This window comes from Danio rerio, chromosome 14 (genome assembly GCF_049306965.1).
Source record: "Danio rerio strain Tuebingen ecotype United States chromosome 14, GRCz12tu, whole genome shotgun sequence".
In the NCBI taxonomy this organism is placed as follows: Eukaryota; Metazoa; Chordata; class Actinopteri; order Cypriniformes; family Danionidae; genus Danio; species Danio rerio.
The window spans coordinates 325,001-347,500 of record NC_133189.1 but is presented as its reverse complement, the minus strand read 5'-3'; the positions used below and the strand labels follow the sequence as shown (position 1 = coordinate 347,500).

General features: G+C 44.5%; 2 protein-coding genes and 1 non-coding gene across 4 annotated transcripts in view; all 3 read left to right on the top strand.

Moving 5' to 3' along the window:
• Positions 1-4,486, top strand: part of aurkb (aurora kinase B) — a 4,936-nt gene extending 450 nt beyond the window's left edge. The window contains exons 2-9 of the mRNA NM_212566.2: positions 41-79; positions 374-431; positions 507-540; positions 733-921; positions 1,282-1,420; positions 3,599-3,747; positions 3,854-4,028; positions 4,145-4,486. Coding sequence (NP_997731.2) covers positions 41-79; positions 374-431; positions 507-540; positions 733-921; positions 1,282-1,420; positions 3,599-3,747; positions 3,854-4,028; positions 4,145-4,318 — 957 coding nt within the window. The 3' untranslated portion in view covers positions 4,319-4,486. The remainder of the gene's footprint in view (positions 1-40; positions 80-373; positions 432-506; positions 541-732; positions 922-1,281; positions 1,421-3,598; positions 3,748-3,853; positions 4,029-4,144) is intronic.
• A 1,120-nt stretch (positions 4,487-5,606) lies between these two features.
• Positions 5,607-5,688, top strand: trnal-aag (transfer RNA leucine (anticodon AAG)). The gene has a single exon. It is a non-coding gene; the product is annotated as a tRNA-Leu (tRNA).
• A 1,252-nt stretch (positions 5,689-6,940) lies between these two features.
• The window catches only part of bod1l1 (biorientation of chromosomes in cell division 1-like 1), an 18,924-nt gene continuing 3,364 nt past the window's right edge, over positions 6,941-22,500 (top strand). The window contains exons 1-19 of one of the 2 annotated variants that reach the window (XM_009307627.5): positions 6,941-7,132; positions 7,769-7,893; positions 8,812-9,020; positions 9,157-9,519; positions 9,660-9,809; positions 11,038-11,186; positions 11,302-11,398; positions 11,476-11,596; positions 11,689-11,743; positions 13,845-14,277; positions 15,693-15,838; positions 16,846-17,130; positions 17,205-17,598; positions 19,037-19,104; positions 19,190-20,950; positions 21,031-21,133; positions 21,911-21,966; positions 22,195-22,243; positions 22,447-22,500. The exon at positions 22,447-22,500 is cut by the window's right edge and continues 30 nt beyond it. In XM_009307627.5, coding sequence (XP_009305902.1) covers positions 7,016-7,132; positions 7,769-7,893; positions 8,812-9,020; positions 9,157-9,519; positions 9,660-9,809; positions 11,038-11,186; positions 11,302-11,398; positions 11,476-11,596; positions 11,689-11,743; positions 13,845-14,277; positions 15,693-15,838; positions 16,846-17,130; positions 17,205-17,598; positions 19,037-19,104; positions 19,190-20,950; positions 21,031-21,133; positions 21,911-21,966; positions 22,195-22,243; positions 22,447-22,500 — 4,735 coding nt within the window. In that variant the 5' untranslated portion in view covers positions 6,941-7,015. Of the gene's footprint in view, positions 7,133-7,768; positions 7,894-8,811; positions 9,021-9,156; positions 9,520-9,659; positions 9,810-11,037; positions 11,187-11,301; positions 11,399-11,475; positions 11,597-11,688; positions 11,744-13,844; positions 14,278-15,692; positions 15,839-16,845; positions 17,131-17,204; positions 17,599-19,036; positions 19,105-19,189; positions 20,951-21,030; positions 21,134-21,910; positions 21,967-22,191; positions 22,244-22,446 lie in introns of both variants that reach the window. The other variant, XM_009307626.5, reaches the window with a different exon arrangement.

Below are 22,500 nucleotides of genomic sequence, written 5' to 3'. Positions count from 1 at the left end.
GTGTTCTGATCGATGATGATGTTTTTTTGTTTTTCATCAGAATAAAGAAAACCGGGAACCCAAAGTTCAACAAACACCGGTAACGTTACAGATCGTGTGTGTGTATGTGTTTGTATAACTTAACGTTAACTGTCGTTTTTGTCGGTGTGATCATTGTGTTTGTCAGTGTGTTTCTGTATAGCTAACGTGTGTTTGTGTGTGTGATATTTGTCTGTCAGTGTGTGTTTCTGTCTTGTTTTAAATAGAAAATGTGCAGTGTCCCCACAATTCACGAAAAGAAACCAGTGTGTGTCTGTCTGGTCATTGTGTGTGTGTGTGTGTGTGGTGTTTTGTATATCTGATGTGTGTCTGTGTGTGTGTGTGTGTGTTTCAGTCTGCTGGTGTGGGTCCGCTCAGAGTTGAGATGAATCCAGACACACACGCAGTCTCAGGTAAAACACTTTATTGATTTGTTTTTACCCGAGCTGAAGTGTAGACGTGCCGTGACGGTTGTGGTCTTCTTTCAGGTCCTGGCAGAGTTCCTGTCAAGTCAAACTCCAAGTGAGTTGAACATATATTTGTTCATTAATATCCAGTGTTTGCGTGGCTGTTGGAGTGTGTGTGGGCTTTTAATATGATTTCTAGACCTGGAAAAGCCGTGGAGGCACATTTATACACACTGCTGTACTGGTATGGTTTTGTTCATGTGTGTGTGTGTGTGTGTGTGTGATGTCTGCGGTTGTCTTCCCCCAGAGTGCTGTCCATCGATGACTTTGACATTGGCCGTCCTCTGGGAAAGGGTAAATTCGGGAACGTGTATCTGGCGCGCGAGCGGAAGCTGAAGGTGGTGATCGCGCTGAAGGTGCTCTTCAAGTCTCAGATGGTAAAAGAGGGAGTGGAGCATCAGCTGCGCAGGGAGATCGAGATACAGTCACACCTCAGGTCCGTGTGTGTGTGTGTTTCTGATGCTCCACACTGGCTTCTGTTTACTGATCCAAACCTCTTAATGATGAGGTTAAAAGAATAGTTTGTACAAACACTGAAGCTAAAGCTATACCGATGCGACCAATAGCAGTATGAAGAGTTCAGACAAATGTTGTCATGATCAAATCGGTGTATATGTAAGTGAACATGCCTAGTTTACTCTTTAGGCAACCTCTTTTGTTTTATATGGCGTGCGTCTTGATTATAATTTTGGTTCATTTTATTTGTAAGTTTTCCATGACTGTTTTATTTGTTAATGAACATGTTTTTTTATCGTAGTTTTCGTGTTGTTTACTAAAATTGTGTGTGTATGAACAGGCATCCCAACATCCTTCGCTTCTACAACTACTTCCATGACGACACCCGTGTGTTTCTGATTTTGGAGTATGCGCCGCGTGGTGAGATGTACAAAGAGCTTCAGCGATACGGACACTTTGACGATCAGCGCACTGCTACTGTGAGTCTCACACACGCCTCTACTGTTCATTTATGGCTCATTTCCACTGAGTGGTACGGTACGCTCTTATGGCCGTTTCCACTGTCAAAAGGTGTACTGAATCCTACCACTTTTTCGGCACCAAAAGGTGGAGCTAAACGCGCAGCTGAGCGCTATTGGTTTACAGAGATGCGTCATTCACTTTAAACAAGCCTGAGTGAAAACAAAGGATCCGCCATGTTTAAAATATACAGCCGACAGATCTTTTACAGTGTAAATATACATATATTAACAAGCCATGGTCGACCCGGGCTCAAACAAACCTTGTCGTTGTCTTGATAAACAGCCACAAAGCCAAGAAGAGCAGATCAACCCTGTGCCTCCTAGTTTTTTACGAGTCAGTCTGAAGTGCGAGCGGTTTTGCTTGTCTATATCTGAAATATCAAACCTCTTGAGCTGATGATACTGACGTGCGCCTGATTATTGATGCGCTTTTGAAACCCAATCCTGAAGCAGGAAAGCACATTATATTTCCAGCAAGCGTCAACAAACTGCCCTGTTTAACTGTTATCATCAGCTTCTGGACTAATATGAGCTCCGAGTGATGGAATGAGTCTGTATCATGTGCTGCTGAAGATCACACACACTGATGATGCTCTACGCTGACTGTAGGCTATATTTTGTGTTGTTATCAACCTAAATAAGGCCTAAATGTCTGCTGTGTGTGCTTTTTCTGTAGTTGGTATCATATTGGAGACTGTAAGGGCCTGTATATGTTCATTTATATACACTAGGCTATTTCGCACTGTCATTGATCTGCAAATCCTGTTCATAGAAAAGTTAGTAATAATCATTTATGCACAAGTATTCATGTGTAAAGTGTCTGTTTTGTGAGAAGTGCTGCTCATATGATATGCGAGCGACCCGTACAGCTTTACTGTAGACCTTTTCTCGAGTGAAAATGACGTCGACTGTAACTTTGTCATACACCACACCCACCAAAAGCCTGATAAAGATGACCCGTACTCTACCAGTCAGTGGAAACGAGCCATAAAAGCAGACCGTACTACTGTTTGGTTACTCTTTGCAAAGGGTACCAAGCGGGACAAAAGCCAGAGCTAGACGTACAGCTGAACACTATTGGTTTACAGAGATGCGTCACTCGCAGAGAATGAAAAAGGAAGCGCTATTTGTTGTAAGTGTGAGCGGTTTGGCTTTCTCCAGAGAGCTCGCGATCGCCTCTATATCTGACATAACGAACGTCTTGTGCTGATGATAATAATGTGCACATGATTATAGAAGTGTTTGCCACACCTGATCCTGTCAGAAACTGACAAACACAAGAGTGAAGCGTGAAAAGAGCCTGAATCACGAACACACGGCCATGTTTATCATCTCCTATTCAGACTGTTCTGAACTCGAGAATGCCGGAGTGACTCTAACAGAGGCTCCGTGTGCTGCTGAAGATTAAACATACAGCTCACTCTGGCCTGTATATCCTGCTGATATTGAACCCGAATAAGGACTAAATGTCTGCTGTGTGTAGTTTGTCTGTAATTGGTATCATATCGGAGACTGTAAGGGTGTGTATGTGTTCATTTATTCGTTTATTTTATATAATCACAGATGTTTCGCGCCTTTGCTAAAAAGTCAACTCAAAGTATTGGCAGTGATGCTCAATCTAGTAGCTGACCGCAGCACAGTACAGCGTCAGAGTTGTTTGCAGCTGTTACACCAAATGAAAAGCATCAGGAAGGCACCAGGAGATGATTAACTCAATGCTCTAGAGAAAAATGAGTGCTCAATTTCTGAATATTTACAGACTAATTTGAATAAAAGAGAGTTAAGGTAGCTGAAAGTTAACTAAAACTAAGCTGAAGTTTATACCTGTTAAAATAATGGCAGTTGGATGTTTTTCGCGAATCGCACAGCCCTTCTGGGCACGACAGTAACGGTGCTTGATTCTTACACCTGAATGGGAGTGTAGTTTAGGAAGCTCCTTCACTGTGATTGGACGCGAGCTCGAGTGTCACTAACGCTTAATTTTATTTACCCCTACTTGCAGAAACGCCGACACTCACCATAAACCACTCCAAAACCATTAATCAAGCAAACTGAGCTCAGCGGGTGTTGATTTTAATGGTATTGAAATGTAAAGCACTTTGGCGGTGTAGAAGTGTAATAATGTTGTGTTGTCAGTACATGGAGGAGGTGTCGGACGCGCTGCAGTACTGCCATGAGAAGAAGGTGATCCACAGAGACATTAAACCAGAAAACCTGCTGCTGGGATACAGAGGAGAACTGAAGATCGCAGACTTCGGCTGGTCTGTGCACGCGCCCTCACTCAGGTAACACTGCCAGAGAGAGAGAGACACGGCCCATAATGCACCACACACATCGAGAGAGACACAAACCGTAGCAGAATAACCTGACGTGTCTCTGTGTGTGTGTCAGACGGCGGACGATGTGCGGTACGCTGGATTACCTGCCGCCAGAGATGATCGAGGGCCACAGTCACGATGAGAAGGTGGATCTGTGGTCCATCGGTGTGCTGTGCTACGAGTGTTTAGTGGGAAACCCTCCATTCGAGACCGCCAGCCACGCCGAGACATACAAGCGCATCACTAAGGTCAGTCTGATAATCACGATACACACAACACTACAGCCATCAACATATCCGCTTACCACTAAATGTGTGTGAGTAGGTCAGGTAAACGTGAGAATATGTGTGTGTTGGTGCTTCAGGTGGATCTGCAGTTCCCGAAGCTGGTGTCTGAGGGCGCGCGGGACCTGATCTCCAAGCTGCTGCGCCACAGTCCCTCCATGCGCCTGCCGCTGCGCAGTGTGATGGAGCACCCGTGGGTGAAGGCCAACTCCCGCAGGGTGCTGCCGCCCGTCTGCAGCTCCGAGCCACACTGACCCCACAGGACCTGATTGAGGCCTGACATATACACACACCTGACTCAATCTGTGTGTGTGTCAGAGGAAAGGATCTCCACTGTATTATAGCTGTTCTTCTGTTCATATCCATGTTTTAATCTTGTCTGTCTTGTTTAATCCTGTCAAATATATAAAGCTGTTTAAATACTTTTGTGTCTGTTTTGTTTTAATTACGTCGTTAAATAAAGCAGTTTTATTATTTAAAATAAATGCACTAAACAGTTCCTCTAAATACTGGTCTGTTTTTGAGCTCTCGTATCTATATATGCACTTTTTAATATGAAATGGAGATATATATGAACAGATAAACATAGTTAATTCTAATATTTGGGAAATCTATGTAGCCAATAGTGTGGAGTGTTTGCATTGACAATAAGACTAGCCTAAATCACTAGGATTAATCTTAGCCTGGTCATTAGCCTGCTCTGGAGTTCAGGCTAGCTGAGATTTAAGAATAAATCTCCATAGTGACTTAACTTATCCTGTTTTCATGCATCTGAGTTGAGGCTGAGTTCAGCCAGCATAGCATCAAAATCCAGCTTATTCTCTTATCTTACTTTCGTGCAATAGATAGATGGATTAAGATTGTTGTGCATATTGTTCAACAGCCTTTTCATTGTACTTTTGTATTTCAGTAGTGGATTTGTATTACACAAGTCAGTCATGTAATGAGTGTGGGTATTTTCTGTGTATTTGATTTGCTTGCACTAATAGTGCTGTATTTTTTTATTTATAATTTTAGCTGCTGAGTTTTGGTTCTGGAAAACCGCTATTTAGCATTTTGATTGGCCGCAAAGCATTTTAAGTGTTTGAGGTGGATTATTGCATGCTGAGCTTTGCATAAATGACTTATGTTGTTTTTCATATATCTATATTAAGCCTATGGGCATTTACATAAATTGTTTATCATAACTGAGTTAAATAAATATATAAAACCATGCCAACATACTTTTTACATGACAGTAAGTCACCACAAGGTGGTGGTAAATGACTATTAGTATAAGGTGAGTCGATTCATCCAAATGATTCATTCATGCGCGAGGAATGCAAAGGCAAATATGAAGTGAATCATTGACTCGTGAGTCGTTTGATATTAAATCGTCGCTGTTCTGCTGTGGGCTTTGTTGGAAACTTTTACATTAATGAAATTGAAATAAAATACTAAATAAAACAATAACAGTTAAGACTGAGACGTGTTATATGAACACAAAAGTGGTGGGTGGGTAATGTAGTGTTTGAGAGCGCTCAGGAATGCGTAGTTCACAACGGTAGCGTGGCCGAGCGGTCTAAGGCGCTGGATTAAGGCTCCAGTCTCTTCGGGGGCGTGGGTTCGAATCCCACCGCTGCCAGAAACGTTTTTAATTTATTAGCACATTATAATAATAAAAGGGCGACTTATGCTAATAATCACAACATGTTCCAAAGTAACTTCACATACAGCTAAACACACACTATTTCGCGCTGTTTCCCACTCTGAGGTGATTGTGGGTCTTATTATATAATTATATATATTATATATTATTATATAATAATTATTAATCACCTGTTTTAAATGGTCTGGCTGTAAAAGTAAGAGGGGCGTATCACCCTGTCTTCTGCAAAACCCCGATTAGGAGAAACACATCACACATCTATGACTGAAACAACAGTCTGTTCTTCCAGAAACAACAGTGACACATCTATTCCAGAAGATCATCAGGGTTTTAAAGGTGTATTCAACCCAAAATAAACATTCTGCCATCAGTTACTCAGCCTCGAGCCCTTCCAAACCCCTACGACTTTCCTATACAGTCAACAAATTAGGTTTTCCCTAAAAATTGAATGAAAATTCCTCCCTAAACACCCTGAAAAGGTTTGACATGAGTCAGAAATGTCAATTTCTCCATATCTGCCATGGTCGATCATCAGTTAAAACAGCACCTAATTAAACTGTATCCTAATAGAGCAAAACATGTCTACTTTAGAGACAGATGACGGAGTAAGCGCAACACCTATTTTAATACTGTCTATGATCCTCACCCAAACTATATTGAGAGGATCTGAAATTAATATGAGGAAGAGAGATCCTATTTTACTGTGCTAATAAATGTATGGATAAGAGTAAAATCTTTATGTTATTAATTAATATTATTAAGTTTTATGCACACAAATGTAACTGGACACACGTATTGTCCAATATCTCCCATTCCAAAGTTTATTATTATTATATTATCATCAGTACTAGTTTAGTATATTATAATATGGTATAGTGTTATATTATATATACACATATATGTGTTACTAAAATTCCCGAACCTCTTCTTTTCTTGATTATTTAGTTAAACATTAATGTATTTGCTTCTTTATTAGTACTTTATTCATAATATATTTAATTATTATGATTTCCTCAGTTTTTTCAGCAATAATGTGAATATATGTCGTGGTTCTAATTGTTAAATATGAATGTAATAACAGCATATGATCAAACAAAACATTCCCTGACACTCATTAGCACACGATCTTCACCCACAGAACTGCACTGACCCATGGAGACCAACAGGCGGCGCTTTCGTTCGTTCAGAGCTGTAGTTTCTTCTTCTCGCCTGTTTCGCGTTTCCAGTTAGCGGTATAAACTTCCGGCTGTCCGCGGCTCTGTAACGGATCGGTGTATTCGGTTGTGTTGTCGGTGTGTCCGTGATGGCGGCGCTTCACCCCGGAGACCCGCAGCTCGTGTCGGTGATCGTGAATCATCTGAAGACCGAAGGACTGTTCGACCAGTTCCGCAGAGACTGCCTGGCGGACGTGGACACAAAGGCAAAACACACACACACACACACACACACACACACACACACACACACACACACACACCTCTATCTTCATTCTCACACACACACACACACCAAAATATACAGATAAACAAAAATAAACACACGTTAATATATATATATATATATATATATATATATATATATATATATATATATATATATATATATATATATATATATATATACACACACACACACACACACCCTCTCTCAGTCCGTCTCGGCAGTACAGCAGCGCAGTGATTATATTCAGTATAATGGAGCAGCTCTGAGCAGATGGAAACAGAGCTGAGTGTGTTTGTGGAGGATCTCATGTGACACATCAGGATTCTGCTGTATTTAGTGTGATGATGATGATGATGATGATGATGACAGCAGTACAGGGTTTAGGGCGGGCGCTGCTGATGTTTATGTGCTCATCCTTCATGTAAATCCAGATGTTTATATCAGTTTATAACAGTAGGTGCTTGAGTGTGTGTGTATATATAATGAGTTTAATGGTCAGTATGGTGTTGATAATCTTCAGGACATCAGAGTTTCAGGTGTGCTACAGTAGGTTTATCTGTGTAGTTTATTGTGTGTGTTTGTGTGTGTGTGTGTGTGTGTGTGTCTCCTCCAGCCGGCATATCTGCACCTGCGGCAGCGTGTTGACAACTTTGTGTCCAATCATCTGGCAAACCACACCTGGAGCCCACAGCTGAACAAGAACCAGCTGAGGAACAGCATCAGACAGCTGGTGCAGCAGTACGTCTGTCTCGATACCTGTCTGTCTCTATACCTGTCTGTCTGTCTCTATACCTGTCTGTCTCTATACCTGTCTGTCTGTCTCTATACCTGTCTGTCTCTATACCTGTCTGTCTCTATACCTGTCTGTCTGTCTCTATACCTGTCTGTCTCTATACCTGTCTGTCTCTATACCTGTCTGTCTGTCTGTCTCTATACCTGTCTGTCTGTCTGTCTCTATACCTGTCTGTCTCTATACCTGTCTGTCTGTCTGTCTCTATACCTGTCTGTCTGTCTCTATACCTGTCTGTCTGTCTGTCTCTATACCTGTCTGTCTCTATACCTGTCTGTCTGGCTGTCTCTATACCTGTCTGTCTGTCTCTATACCTGTCTGTCTGTCTTGTCTCTATACCTGTCTGTCTCTATACCTGTCTGTCTGGCTGTCTCTATACCTGTCTGTCTGTCTCTATACCTGTCTGTCTGTCTTGTCTCTATACCTGTCTGTCTCTATACCTGTCTGTCTGTCTGTCTCTATACCTGTCTGTCTGTCTGTCTCTATACCTGTCTGTCTGTCTCTATACCTGTCTCTCTGTCTCTATACCTGTCTGTCTGTCTGTCTGTGTCTATTTCTCTATACCTGTCTGTCTGTCTACCTATCTATCTATACCTGTCTCTCTGTCTATACCTGTCTGTTTACCTATCTGTCTCTTTGTCTGTCTGTCTGACTGTATACCTGTATGTGTTTACCTGTCTGTATACCCATCTGTCTCTCTGTGCACCTGTCTTTCTGTCTGTCTGTCTCTTTACTTCTCTGTTTGTCTGTATACCTGTCATTTACTCTATCAGTCTGTTTGCATACACATCTGTCTGTCTTATGTTCTCATCGTGTGTGTGTGTGTGTGTCTGGCGTGTGTGTGTCTGGCGCGTGTGTGTGTGCAGGTCAGGTATGCTGGAGCAGGGTGTGGACCGGATCGTGGCTCAGGTTGTGGATCCGAAGGTCCATCACACCTTCCGTCCGCAGGTGGAGCGAATCGTGCGCAGGTTCCTGTCTCCACACAGTCACCTGGAGGAGGAGGAGCTACCTGCTGTAGCCCCGCCCCTTCCTGCAGAACACCTGGAAGCTGAAGTGCTGATCCAGGACGATGCTGGTGAGCGTCTCGAAAGCTTGTATGGTGTGGGCGGGGCTGATGACACGTACCACAGGAGAATGTCAATCAAAGTGTTTCTGCTGGCTGATTGCAAACAATGTGTGTGTGTGTGCGTGCGTGCGTGCGTGTGTGTCAGCTGTGAGTTGGAGTGCTGATGTTCAGATGTCAGAGAGTGCTGGTGCGGAGTCCAACCTGGAGCTCAGTGTGGAGGAGATGGACATCAGTCTGCCAGAGGAGGAGGAGGAGCTACAGCTGAAGGAGGAGGAGCCACTGCTGGAGGAGGAGGAGCAGCCACAGGTAAAGGAGGAGGAGCCACATGTGAAGGAGGCAGAGCTGGAGACTCAGGAGGCGGTGCTAAAGGAGGAGCCAAAGGAGGAGGCAGACGCCAGCAAGGAGACCAGCAGTAAGTCCTCAGGGAAAAGCAGAGAGGAAAACCCGGAGACAGACTCCCAGAAGCCCACCAGCGTCAAGCAGAAGACCAGAGAGCGGCTGAGAGAAGGTCAGAACACACACACTTATCCTTACTGCAGTGTGCCAGTCACATCACAGCATCTGCAATGTTGAGTCTGGATTATACAGTAGTGTGTGTGTGTGTGTGTGTGTGTGTGTGTGTGTGTGTGTGTGTGTGTGTGTGTTTAGAGTACTCCTTGGAGGACTCAGATCTGGAGGGTCTGAGCGACATCACAGTGAGTTCAGTTCACACCAGTGATCTGTCCTCGTTTGAGGGCGACAGTGAAGAGGATGAGGCTCCATCTGAATCCACAGAGGAGGGAGAGATCAGCTCTGAGGGTGAGGACTAAGGATGCACCGATACCATGAATATGAACATTGACTGATACAGATCCGATCCCGATACCGACTGAATATCAGCCAATACAGATCCAATCCCGATACCAAAATTGCGTATATCGGCCGTAACAGATCCGATACCAAAATTCTGAGTATCGATAGATACAGATCTGATCCAGATACCAAATTTGCAAATATCGGCTGATACAGATCTGATCATGATACAGATCCGATCCCGATACCAAAATTGCGAATATCGGCCGATACAGATCCGATCCCGATACAAAAATTCTGAATATCAGCCGATACAGATCCGATCCCGATACAAAAATTCTGAATATCAGCCGATACAGATCCGATCCCGATACAAAAATTCCGAATATCGACTGATACAAATCTGATCCTGATACCAAAATTCTGAGTATCGATTGATACAGATCTAATCCGGATACCAAAATTGCAAATATCGGCTGATACAGATCCGATCCCGATAAAAAGTTGTGAATATCGGCCGATACAGATCCAATCCCGATAAAAAATTCCGAATATCGACTGATACAAATCTGATCCTGATACTAAAATTCTGAGTATCGATCGATACAGATCCAATCCCGATACCAAAATTGCAAATATCGGCTGATACAGATCTGATCATGATACAGATCCAATACTGATACCAAAATTGTGAATATCAGCCGATACAGATCCGATCCCGATACCAAAATTCCGAATATCAGCCAATACAGATCCGATCCCGATACAAAAATTGTGAATATCAGCCGATACAGATCTGATCCCGATACAAAAATTCAGAATATCGACTGATACAAATCTGATCCTGATACCAAAATTCTGAGTATCGATCGATACAGATCTAATCCGGATACCAAAATTGCAAATATCGGCTGATACAGATCCGATCCCGATACAAAAATTGTGAATATCGGCCGATACAAATCTGATCCTGATACCAAAATTCTGAATATCAGCCAATACAGATCCAATCCTGATACCAAAATTCTGAATATCGGCCGTAACAGATCCGATACCAAAATTCTGAGTATCATCTGATACAGATCTGATCATGATACAGATACGATACTGATACCAAAATTGCGAATATCGGCAGATATAGGATCCGATCCCGATACCAAAAATCTGTGTGTGTGTGTGTGTGTGTGTGTGTGTGTGTGTGTGTGTGTGTGTGTGTGTGTGTGTGTGTGTGTAGAGGATGGTGGCAGGAAGACTCCAGCAGACGGCTCAGACAGGAAGCCTCGAGGTGTGCGTCAGGGTTACGTCCACAAGCCCTTCCTGTATTCTCGTTACTATAGCGACTCTGATGACGAGGTGACGGTGGAGCAGCGGCGGCGCTCTGTGGTGAGAACACACACACACACACACACAATATTCTATTATCCTGCTGCTGTTGATGCGTAGTGTGTAGAGTTCCAGAAGTCTGGCCAGGCTGATTAAGGTGTGTTTGTCTGCACAGGCTAAAGAGAAAGAGGAGCGCCTGCTGAAGCGGCAGCAGAACCGCGAGCGCATGGAGGAGAAGCGCAGACTCAGAGCAGCCCAGAGAGAGGAGCAGGGTACTGCCAGTGTGTGTGCGCGCGTGTGTGTGTGTGTGTGTGTGTGTGTTCTGATCTCTGATGTGTTCTGTGTGCAGAGCGTAAGAAACAGGCGAGTGTGTGTGCGGATGCAAGACCTCGAGCTAAAGAGGCTCGAAAAGAGAAGAAGTTCCTGGAGAAGAAGGTGGCTCTGAGCCGGCAGAGGAAGAGAGACTCCAGGTGTGTGTGTGTGTGTGTGTGTGTGTGTGCGTGCGTGCGTGTGTGTGAGGGGACCAGGCGCTGAATAAACTCTCACTGACTCTCTCCTTTAGAAAAGAGGACGACAGGAAGAGGAGCGACACTGAAGGAGACTCACTCAACAAAGAGGTAAGGGCCCTCATTCTCCAGCTGCTCCCTATCTGGCCCTTACTAGTGAACCCTAGTGTCTCTCTCTCATTACTGAACACTTGTGCCAGTCCCTCAGTGGTAAACACTTATATCAGTCCCTCAGTAGTGAACACTAGTGTCAGTCCCTAAGTAGTGAACACTTGTGTATCTCCCTCAGTAGTGAACACTCCTGTCTCTCTTAGTAGTGAATCTTTGTGTCAGTCCCTCAATAGTAAACACTAGTGTCAATCCTGTTTCTCCCTCAGTTGTGAATACTAGTGTCAGTCCCTCAGTAGTGAACACACCTGTCTCTCTATCAGTAGTGAACACTAGTGTTTCTGCCTCAGTAGTCAGCACTAGTGTCAGTCCCTCAGTAATGAACACTGGTGTCAGTCCCTCGGTAGTGAACACTGGTGTCAGTCCCTCAGCAGTGAACACTAGTGTCAGTCCCTCAGTAGTGAACACTGGTGTCAGTCCCTCTGTTGTGAACACTACTGTCAGTCCCTCTGTTGTGAACACTGGTGTCAGTCCCTCAGTAGTGAACACTGGTGTCAGTCCCTCAGTAGTGAACACTAGTGTCAGTCCCTCTGTTGTGAACACTGGTGTCAGTCCCTCAGTAGTGAACACTGGTGTCAGTCCTTCGGTAGTGAACACTGGTATCAGTCCTTCAGCAGTGAACACTAGTGTCAGTCCCTCAGTAGTGAACACTGGTTTCAGTCCCTCTGTTGTGAACACTGGTGTCAGTCCCTCAGTAGTGAACACTGGTGTCAGTCCTTCGGTAGTGAACACTGGTATCAGTCCTTCAGCAGTGAACACTAGTGTCAGTCCCTCAGTAGTGAACACTGGTTTCAGTCCCTCTGTTGTGAACACTGGTGTCAGTCCCTCAGTAGTGAACACTGGTGTCAGTCCTTCGGTAGTGAACACTAGTGTCAGTCCCTCAGTAGTAAACACTGGTTTCAGTCCCTCTGTTGTGAACACTAGTGTCAGTCCCTCAGTAGTGAACACTGGTGTCAGTCCCTCATTAGTGAACACTGGTGTCAGTCCCTCTGTTGTGAACACTGGTGTCAGTCCCTCAGTAGTGAACACTGGTGTCAGTCCCTCAGTAGTGAACACTAGTGTCAGTCCCTCTGTAGTGAACACTGGTGTCAGTCCCTCTGTTGTGAACACTGGTGTCAGTCCCTCAGTAGTGAACACTGGTGTCAGTCCCTCAGTAGTGAACACTAGTGTCAGTCCCTCTGTAGTGAACACTGGTGTCAGTCCCTCTGTTGTGAACACTGGTGTCAGTCCCTCAGTAGTGAACACTGGTGTCAGTCCCTCAGTAGTGAACACTAGTGTCAGTCCCTCTGTTGTGAACACTGGTGTCAGTCCCTCTGTTGTGAACACTGGTGTCAGTCCCTCAGTAGTGAACACTGGTGTCAGTCCTTCGGTAGTGAACACTGGTATCAGTCCCTCAGTAGTGAACACTGGTTTCAGTCCCTCTGTTGTGAACACTGGTGTCAGTCCCTCAGTAGTGAACACTAGTGTCAGTCCCTCTGTTGTGAACACTGGTGTCAGTCCCTCTGTTGTGAACACTGGTGTCAGTCCCTCAGTAGTGAACACTGGTGTCAGTCCTTCGGTAGTGAACACTGGTATCAGTCCTTCAGCAGTGAACACTAGTGTCAGTCCCTCAGTAGTAAACACTGGTTTCAGTCCCTCTGTTGTGAACACTAGTGTCAGTCCCTCTGTTGTGAACACTGGTGTCAGTCCCTCAGTAGTGAACACTGGTGTCAGTCCCTCAGTAGTGAACACTGGTGTCAGTCCCTCTGTTGTGAACACTGGTGTCAGTCCCTCAGTAGTGAACACTGGTGTCAGTCCCTCAGTAGTGAACACTGGTGTCAGTCCCTCAGTAGTGAACACTAGTGTCAGTCCCTCAGTAGTGAACTCACCTGTCTCTCTATCAGTAGTGAACACTAGTGTTTCTGCCTCAGTAGTCAACACTAGTGTCAGTCCCTCAGTAGTGAACACTGGTGTCAGTCCCTCGGTAGTGAACACTGGTGTCAGTCCCGCAGTAGTGAACACTAGTGTCAGTCCCTCAGTAGTGAATACTAGTGTGTCTCCACAGGTAAAGCCCGCAGGTCAGAGGTCAGGGCGTGTAGACGAGCAGCGCAGGAAGAAATCCGACACAGAGGAGAAACTCTGCGACAGAAACCGCGTTCACTCCTTCATCCTGGACCTGGAGTCGGGGACAGAGGAGCGGCAGAGGACTAAAACCGCTCGCAAGGAAGTGCACTTAAAAGACAAAGAGCGAAAGGATGAACACAAGCTCAAACACAAACTCAAGATGGACAGCAGAAAGTCCACAGACACCGACGAAAAAGATGGAGGAGCTGGGAAAGGAGGAGCAGAGGAGAAGAAGGGGTCAAAGGTCAAACCAGACAGGAAGAGCTCCGTGACCTCCAAAGACACCAAAACACCAGAAGCTGCGGACGAAGCGAACCTGAAGAAAGGAAAGATGGCCGCCGATGCAAAAGACAAGGAGAAACCCAAGACAAGTGGTGAGAGTGGAGACATTACGATGAAAGTAGTGTTTACATTTCGTTTTATGTAGCGACGTCTTTTATTCTCATGTTAGACTTCGGAGTTTTTAAAAAGTGTTTTATATTGTGTTAAAAATAATTTTTTATTTCTACATTTCTAAATAGAGTGAGAAATATGATCACATATGAATGAGTTTATACTTTAAAATGTAAACAGGAAACAGTTCTTTACATGCGGCGACTATATATAACGATTAATTGACTGAATTTACAGAAACGGTACTTTATCGTGACATATACCATTTATCTGTGTTATATATAAATAACGATATACCGTTATCATGATATATACCATTATCATGATATATATATATATATATAGTTAGTATGATATATACCATAATCATAACATATACCCTTATCGTAATATGTATATATACAGTATACTATACAGTTATCGTGATAGATACCGATATATCGTTATAATGCTATATACAGTTATTGTGGTGTGTATATATATCATTATCGTTATACATTCTAATTGTGATATATACTGTTATAATGATATATACAGTAATCGTGATACATATCTTTAACGTGATGCATTGTTATCGTGATATATACCATTATGATTATGTATACAGTTATCGTGATGTATATCGTTAGCATGATGCACTGTTATCTTAATATATAGCGTTATAATGATATATGCAGTTATCGTGATGTATATCATAATGAAATAAATTTATCGTAATATATATCGTTATCATGATGCATCATTATCATGATATATACCGTTATCGTGAAATATACAGTTAACGTGATACATATCATTAACGTGATGCATCATTATCATGATATGTACTGTTATAATGATATATACAGTTATCGTGATACATCGTTATCGTGATGTGTACTGTTGTAATAATATAGACAATTGTCATTAAATATATGGTTATCGTGATACATTGTTATCATGGTATATACCGTTATAATGATATATACAGTTATCATGATATATATTGTTATCGTGATACATTGTCATCGTGATATATACCATTATACTGATATATAGTTAACGTAATATGTATATCATTATCATGATGCATCGTTGTTGTGATATATATCGCTATAATGATAGATACCGTTATCTCGATACATCGTTATCATGATATATGTCATTATCAGAAAATACCGTTATTAAGATGCATCGTTATCGCGTTATAATGATATATATATAGTTATCGCAAAATATACCATTATAATTATTTATATATACAGTTATCATGATACACCGTTATAATGACAAATACAGTTATCACTATATATACCGTTAACATGATACAGTTATCGTGATACATTGTTATCGTAATGCATCGTTATTGGCACATACGTACATACTGTTGTGGTGATATGAGGTGTTTGTGCTGTAGGTAAGAGTGAGTCAAAGCTGCTACGGCGTCTGGACTCCACCGGCTCCTCGGAGGAGAGGTCAGAGGTCGAGACGGGGTCAGAGGTCAACAGGAAGAAGGACAAGCACCCTAAAGAGATGCTGAAGAGGTCAAAGAGTCACCCAGAGGTAGAGCTTCACACAGTTTCAGTGTCAAATAGGGCATTCAACGATTACCAAAAAACAACCCAAAACCCCTCCCCCTCATACAACGTTTCTTCATAAGTTCTTTAGGGCGGCGCTATTAATCATTTTTGGCGAGACTTTGTTATTTAGGGCGGGACTATCAGTTCTTTAGGGCAGGGCTATCAATCATTTTTGGCGGGATTTTGTCATTTATTGCAGGGCTATCCATCCTTTAGGGTGGGGCGATCAATTATTTAAGGCGGGACTTTGTCATTTAGGGTAGAGCTATCAGTCCTAAGGGCGGGGCTACCATTCATTTATGGTGGGACTTTGTCATTTAGAGTGGGGCTGTCAATTATTTATTGCATAGCTTTGTCATTTAAGGCGGGGCTATCAGACCTTAGGGCGGGCTATAAAAAATGAATGAAAGGACTTTATTTAGGGTGGGGCTATCAGTTCTTAGGGCAGGGCTATAAATAATTAATGGAAGGACTTTATTTAGGGTGGGGCTATCAGTCCTTAGGGCGGGGCTATAAATAATTAATGGAAGGACTTTATTTAGGGTGGGGCTATAAATAATTAATGGAAGGACTTTATTTAGGGTGGGGCTATCAGTCCTTAGGGCGGGGCTATAAATAATTTAGGTAAGGACTTTATTTAGGGCGGGGCCACCATTCATTTATATTGGGACTTTGTCATTTAGAGTGGGGCTGTCAATAATTTATTGCGGGACTTTGTCATTTAAGGCGGGGCTATCAGACCTTAGGGCGGGGCTATAAAAAATGAATGAAAGGACTTTATTTAGGGTGGGGCTATCAGTTCTTAGGGCGGGGCTATAAATAATTAATGGAAGGACTTTATTTAGGGTGGGGCTATCAGTCCTTAGGGTGGGGCTATAAATAATTTAGGGAAGGACTTTATTTAGGGCGGGGCTATCAATCATTTATGTAAGGACTTTGTCATTTTGACAAAAATAATGGTGATTCTGATTTTCCCCCATAATGCATCAGCCGCACCCTGAGGCGAGACCCGGGGAGAAGCTGAAGGTGCGAGCCGACAGGAGAGATTCATCAGTGGACAAAACTCAAGCACAGAAATCCGGCTCTGAACCCGAGGGCGACGGCCGCAAGCCAGAGACCAGCCTGAAGAGTAAAACCCTGCTGGAGAAACACAGATCCAAATCCCAGAATCCTGCTGGAGGAAAACCAGAGAGAAAAACTGAAGCCAAGAGTAAACCTGCAGAAGATAAGAGAGAGGAGAAGAAAACCTCGGAGGAGAAGCTGAGAGACACAAAGGTGAATCCATCCATCCATCCATCTTCATCACCATGATATATTGAAGTATTGACTATAACTCTGTCTCTGCACAGGTGAGGAAACTGAAGGTGCAGAAGGACTCCAAGTTCGAGGAGGAGAGTCTGGACAGCGCTGCCGTCTCCAGCTCCACACCTGTATCTGATGACCCATTCGCCGCTCTAAGCGACGTCACGCCCGAGTCAGAGGATGAGGAGGTGGAGCCAAAAGAGCCCCGCCCACTGTCAGCAGAGGCCGACGCCCTCCTGAGCCTGATGGACATCTCTGTGCGGCGGGACGTGGAGGCCGATATGAAGATGCAGGAGGCGGCGCTCACTCTGCTCTCCATGGGTCCTGATGCTGGACGCTCTTCCGATGTTGTTGCCGCAGATGATCAGGTTGCCATGCAGACGGTTGCTACGGACCCAGAGGATGCAGGAAGTCTGCCGGAATGTGCTGCGGCTGATGCAGGTAGTGCACACACACACACACACACACACACACACACACACACATTATTATTGAGTTTCTCCCAGTTGTGTTTCTGAGTTACTCTTGACGGTCAGTGATGCAGATCCAGCAGTCTGAGGGGGGATTAGATTCCTCTACAAACTTTATGGTGGTTTGAGAAAACCTCGTCTGAACGTTTGAAGAATTGGTTTTTAGGAAGTTTAAAAACAGAGAGAAATAGGTAGAGAATGTAGGTTGCTAAGGTGTTGCTAGGGTGTTCTAAGTGTTTGCTAAGCGCTTACCAAGGTGTAGCTAGGTGATTGCAATGATGTTCAAGGTGCTTGCTAAGGTGTTGCTAGGGTGTTCTGAATGGTTGCTAAGCAGTTACTGAGGTGTAGCTAGGTGATGGCTATGATGTTCTAGGTGCTTGGTAAGGTGTTGCTAGGGTGTTCTGAGTGGTTGCTAGGCGGTTGCTAAGGTGTTGCTAGGTGATTGATAGGGTTTTTTGAGTGGTTGCTAGGTGGTTACTAGGGTGGTTGGAGTGGTTGCTAGGCGGATACAAAGGTGTAGCTAGGTGATGTTCTAGGTGTTTGGTAGAGTGCTGATTGGGTGTTCTGAGTGGTTTGGCGGTTGCTAAGGTGCTACTAGGCGGTTGGTAGTTTGCTTGGAGTGTTTATAAGCGCTTACTAAGGTGTAGCTAGGTGGTTGCTATGATGATCTAGTAGCTTGCTAAGGTGTTGCTAGGGTGTTCTGAACGGTTGCTAGGCAGTTGCTAAGGTGTTGTTAGGTGATTGCTTTGGTGTTTCGAGTGGTTGCTAAGCGGTTACTATAGTGTAGCTAGGTTGTTGCTACGGTGTTCTAGCTGCTTGCTAAGGTGTTGCTACGGTGTTCTGAGTAGTTGCTAGGCAGTTGCTAAGGTGTTTTGGGTCTTTGCTAGGCATTTGCTATAGTGTTTTGAGTGGTTGCTAAGGTGTTGCTGAGCCTTTGCTAAGGTGTTGTTAGGTGGTTATTAGGGTGTTCTGAGTGGTTGCTAGCGGGTTGCTAAGATGTTGCTAGGTGGTTGTTAAGGTGTTCTGAATGATTGCTAAAGTGTTGCTATACGGTTGCTTAGGTGTTCTAGGTTGTTGTTAAGGTATTGCTAGGCGGTTACTGTGGTGTTCTGTGTGGTTGCTGAGGCGTTGCTAGGTGCTTGCTAGGCGGCTGCTAGGGTGTTCTAGGCCATTGCTAAGGCGTTGTTATACAGTTGCTAGGGTGTTCTATGTGGTTACTAAGGTGTTGCTAAGGTGTTCTGAGTGGTTGCTAGGTTGTTGCTGAGGTGTTGCTAGGCAGCTGCTAGGGTTTCCTGAGTGGTTGCTAGGCAGTTGCTTTAATAAAAATTACAGTCCTAAATAATATACTGTCAGCAAATATCGAATATGTCGAATATCAGCACGTGAACTAAACTCCTCATCTCCACTAGCTGCACCTGCCGCCACAGTGGAGCCCATGGAGACAGAATCTCTGAGGCTCCAGGAAGTGACATCACAGGTGAGCTCATCACATCATAACCTCACTGCGCCTGACTGAAGCTGTGTGATTTCTGTTGTGTACTATGTGTTGATGCTTCTTTCAGTCCGGGGATGAGCAGAAAGAGGAGAGAGACACACACACTCACACCACAGACACCGCGCAGACCCTCAGTGCAGATACAGCAGAGCCCACACTGGAGAACACTGCAGCAGACGAGCCAATGCAGACCCCCAGTGCAGACGCAGCAGAACCACTAGAACCCGTCACTGCAGCAGAACCAGCGTCACCCGTCACTGAGGATGCAGCCGAGCAGAGGCAGACCTCCAGTGCAGACGAGACTCCTGCGCAGACCCTTCCTAAACACACAGCGGAGACTCACACGCCAACCACAGTAAACCCAGCAGAACCCACAGCTGAGTCTGCGCAGATGGAGGAGTCAGATGAACCTGAACCTGTGCAGATCCTCAGTGCAGGAACAGCAGAGTCTGCGCAGACACATGCAGCAGAGGAACCTGCGCAGACACATGCAGCAGATGAGGCTGAGTCTGCGCAGACTCTTACAGCAGATACAGAGTCTGCGCAGACACGTAACGCTGATCTAAATGAGCCTGTGCTCAAGATGAATGCAGACCAAGCTGAACATGTGCAGACACACAGTGCAGATGACGCTGAGTGTGTGCAGACCCCGACTGCAGAGACCATGCGCATATATAATGCAGATGCAGATGTACCTGCGCAGACAATTCATGCAGATGAAGCTGAGTCTGTGCAGACGCCAACAGCAGAAACAGATGAACCTGTGGAGACTGCTGATGCAGATACATCAGAGCCTGCGCAGACGCTAACAGCAGATGAAGCCGACTCTGCGCAGACACATATTGCAGATACAGAGCCTGCGCAGACGCTAACAGCAGATACAGTCAAGACACTTAATGCAGACGAAGCCGAGCCAGTGCAGACTGTAGATCAAGATGAAACTGTGCAGATGGTTGATGCAGATGAAGTGGAGTCTGCGCAGACGCTAACAACAGAAACAGATGGAACTGCGGAGATGGATAACGCAGAGCCTGCGCACACACTGACAGCAAATGAGGCCGAACATGAGCTAACAGCAGATGAAGCCAAATCAGCGCAGACGCTAACAGCAGATGAAGCCGACTCAGCGCAGACGCTAACAGCAGATGAAGCCAAATCAGCGCAGACGCTAACAGCAGATGAAGCCAACTCAGCGCAGACGCTAACAGCAGATGAAGCTGAATCTGTGCAGACGCTAACTGCAGATGAAGCCGACTCAGCGCAGACGCTAACAGTAGATGAAGCCAAATCAGCGCAGACGCTAACTGCAGATGAAGCTGACTCAGCGCAGACGCTAACAGCAGATGAAGCCGACTCAGCGCAGACGCTAACAGCAGATGAAGCCAAATCAGCGCAGACGCTAACAGCAGATGAAGCCAAATCAGCGCAGACGCTAACAGCAGATGAGGCCGAACATGAGCAGACACTTAATGCAGATGAAGCAGACTCAGCGCAGACGCTAACAGCAGATGAAGCAGACTCAGCGCAGACGCTAACAGCAGATGAAGCAGACTCAGCGCAGACGCTAACAGCAGATGAAGCAGACTCAGCGCAGATGCTAACAGCAGATGAAGCTGAATCTGCGCAGATGCTAACAGCAGATGAAGCTGAACATGGGAAGACACTTAATGCAAATGAAGCCGAATCTGCGCAGATGCTAACAGCAGATGAAATCAAAACTGATCGGATGCTAGCAGCAGACACAGATGAACCTGCGCAGACGCTAACAGCAGAAACGGCAGCTCCGCCCAGCAGCAGTGGAGAGCAGGAGTCTGCAGCAGCAGCAGCGGTGAGTTCTGCTCCGTCTCTCTGTCTGTCTCTGTTGCTCTGCTGTTTGCTGAAGTGTGTGTGTGTGTGTGTGTGTCTCAGGAGGATGAGGATGGTGATGATGATGAGGAGGACACAAGAGTGAGCCGGACTCCACGCAGAGGAAGATCATCCAGAGCGGCTGAAGCTCCGCAGAGAGAAACACGTAAGAGTTTCTGTCACACACATACACAAACACACACACACACACACACACATATAGACAGACACATACATGCGCACACACAAAGACACATACAAACATATATACACACACACACACACATATATATATATATATACACACACATATAGACATACACACACATACACACGCACACACAAATAAACACACATGCAAAAACACACATATACACACACATATAGACATACACAGACACACATTCACATACACAGACACACACATATGGACATACACACACGCACACACAGATACATACACACATATATACGCACACACACATACTGACACATATATATATAAAAACACACACACATATACATATGTGCACACATATATACAAATACATGCATATATAGACGTACACACACATATACATACACACACACGCATATATATATAAATACACTCACACACTGATATACACATGCACATACATATACACGTACACACATATATACACACATGTACACATACACACACATACATATAGACGTACACATGCACATACATATACACGTACACACATATATACACACATGTACACATACACACACATACATATAGACGTACACATACATACACTTATATAAACACATACACACACACACACATACACACACACACACATATAAACACAAATACACTTACACACACATGCACACACACTTATATACATGAGAACATGTACGCACACACACACGCCATCTTCTCACTGCTTCTCTGTTTCTTCTCATTAAGGCTCTGCTTCACAACCCAAAGAGGTGGAGCCAGCTGTGGAGGAGGAGCCAAAAGAGGTTTGTCGCTTGTGATTGGCTGATTCTTCAGTTTGGAGAAAACATGATTAAGGGCTGTAGTAGATTCAGACATCCTTCCTGATAATGAGGTGAATGATATTGTGTGTGTGTGTATGTATGTGTGTGTGTGTGTGTGTGTGTGTGTGTGTGTGTGTGTGTGTGCGCGTGCGTGCGTGCGTGCGTGCGTGCGTGCGTGATGTGCTAATGTGTGTGTTTTGTTTTCAGCAGAGCCGCAGGGGTCGACGCTCCGCAGCTCAGACTAGAGACACTCCAGCGGGTAAGTGATGAAATTACACACACACACGCACACACACACACACACAGATTCAGAATTTCACATTTCATTTAGTGTGTTACTTGTAAGATATAATCAACAGATTGCTGTGCGCTGTGTGTGTGGGTCTGTGTGTGCATGTGTGTGTGGGTTTGTGTGTGCGTGTGTGTGTGGGTTTGTGTGTGCGTGTGTGTGTGTGTGTGCAGTGAAGCCTGCGCTGAAGAGGAAGAGGTCTGATGAGGAGCTGAAGGAGGATCCAG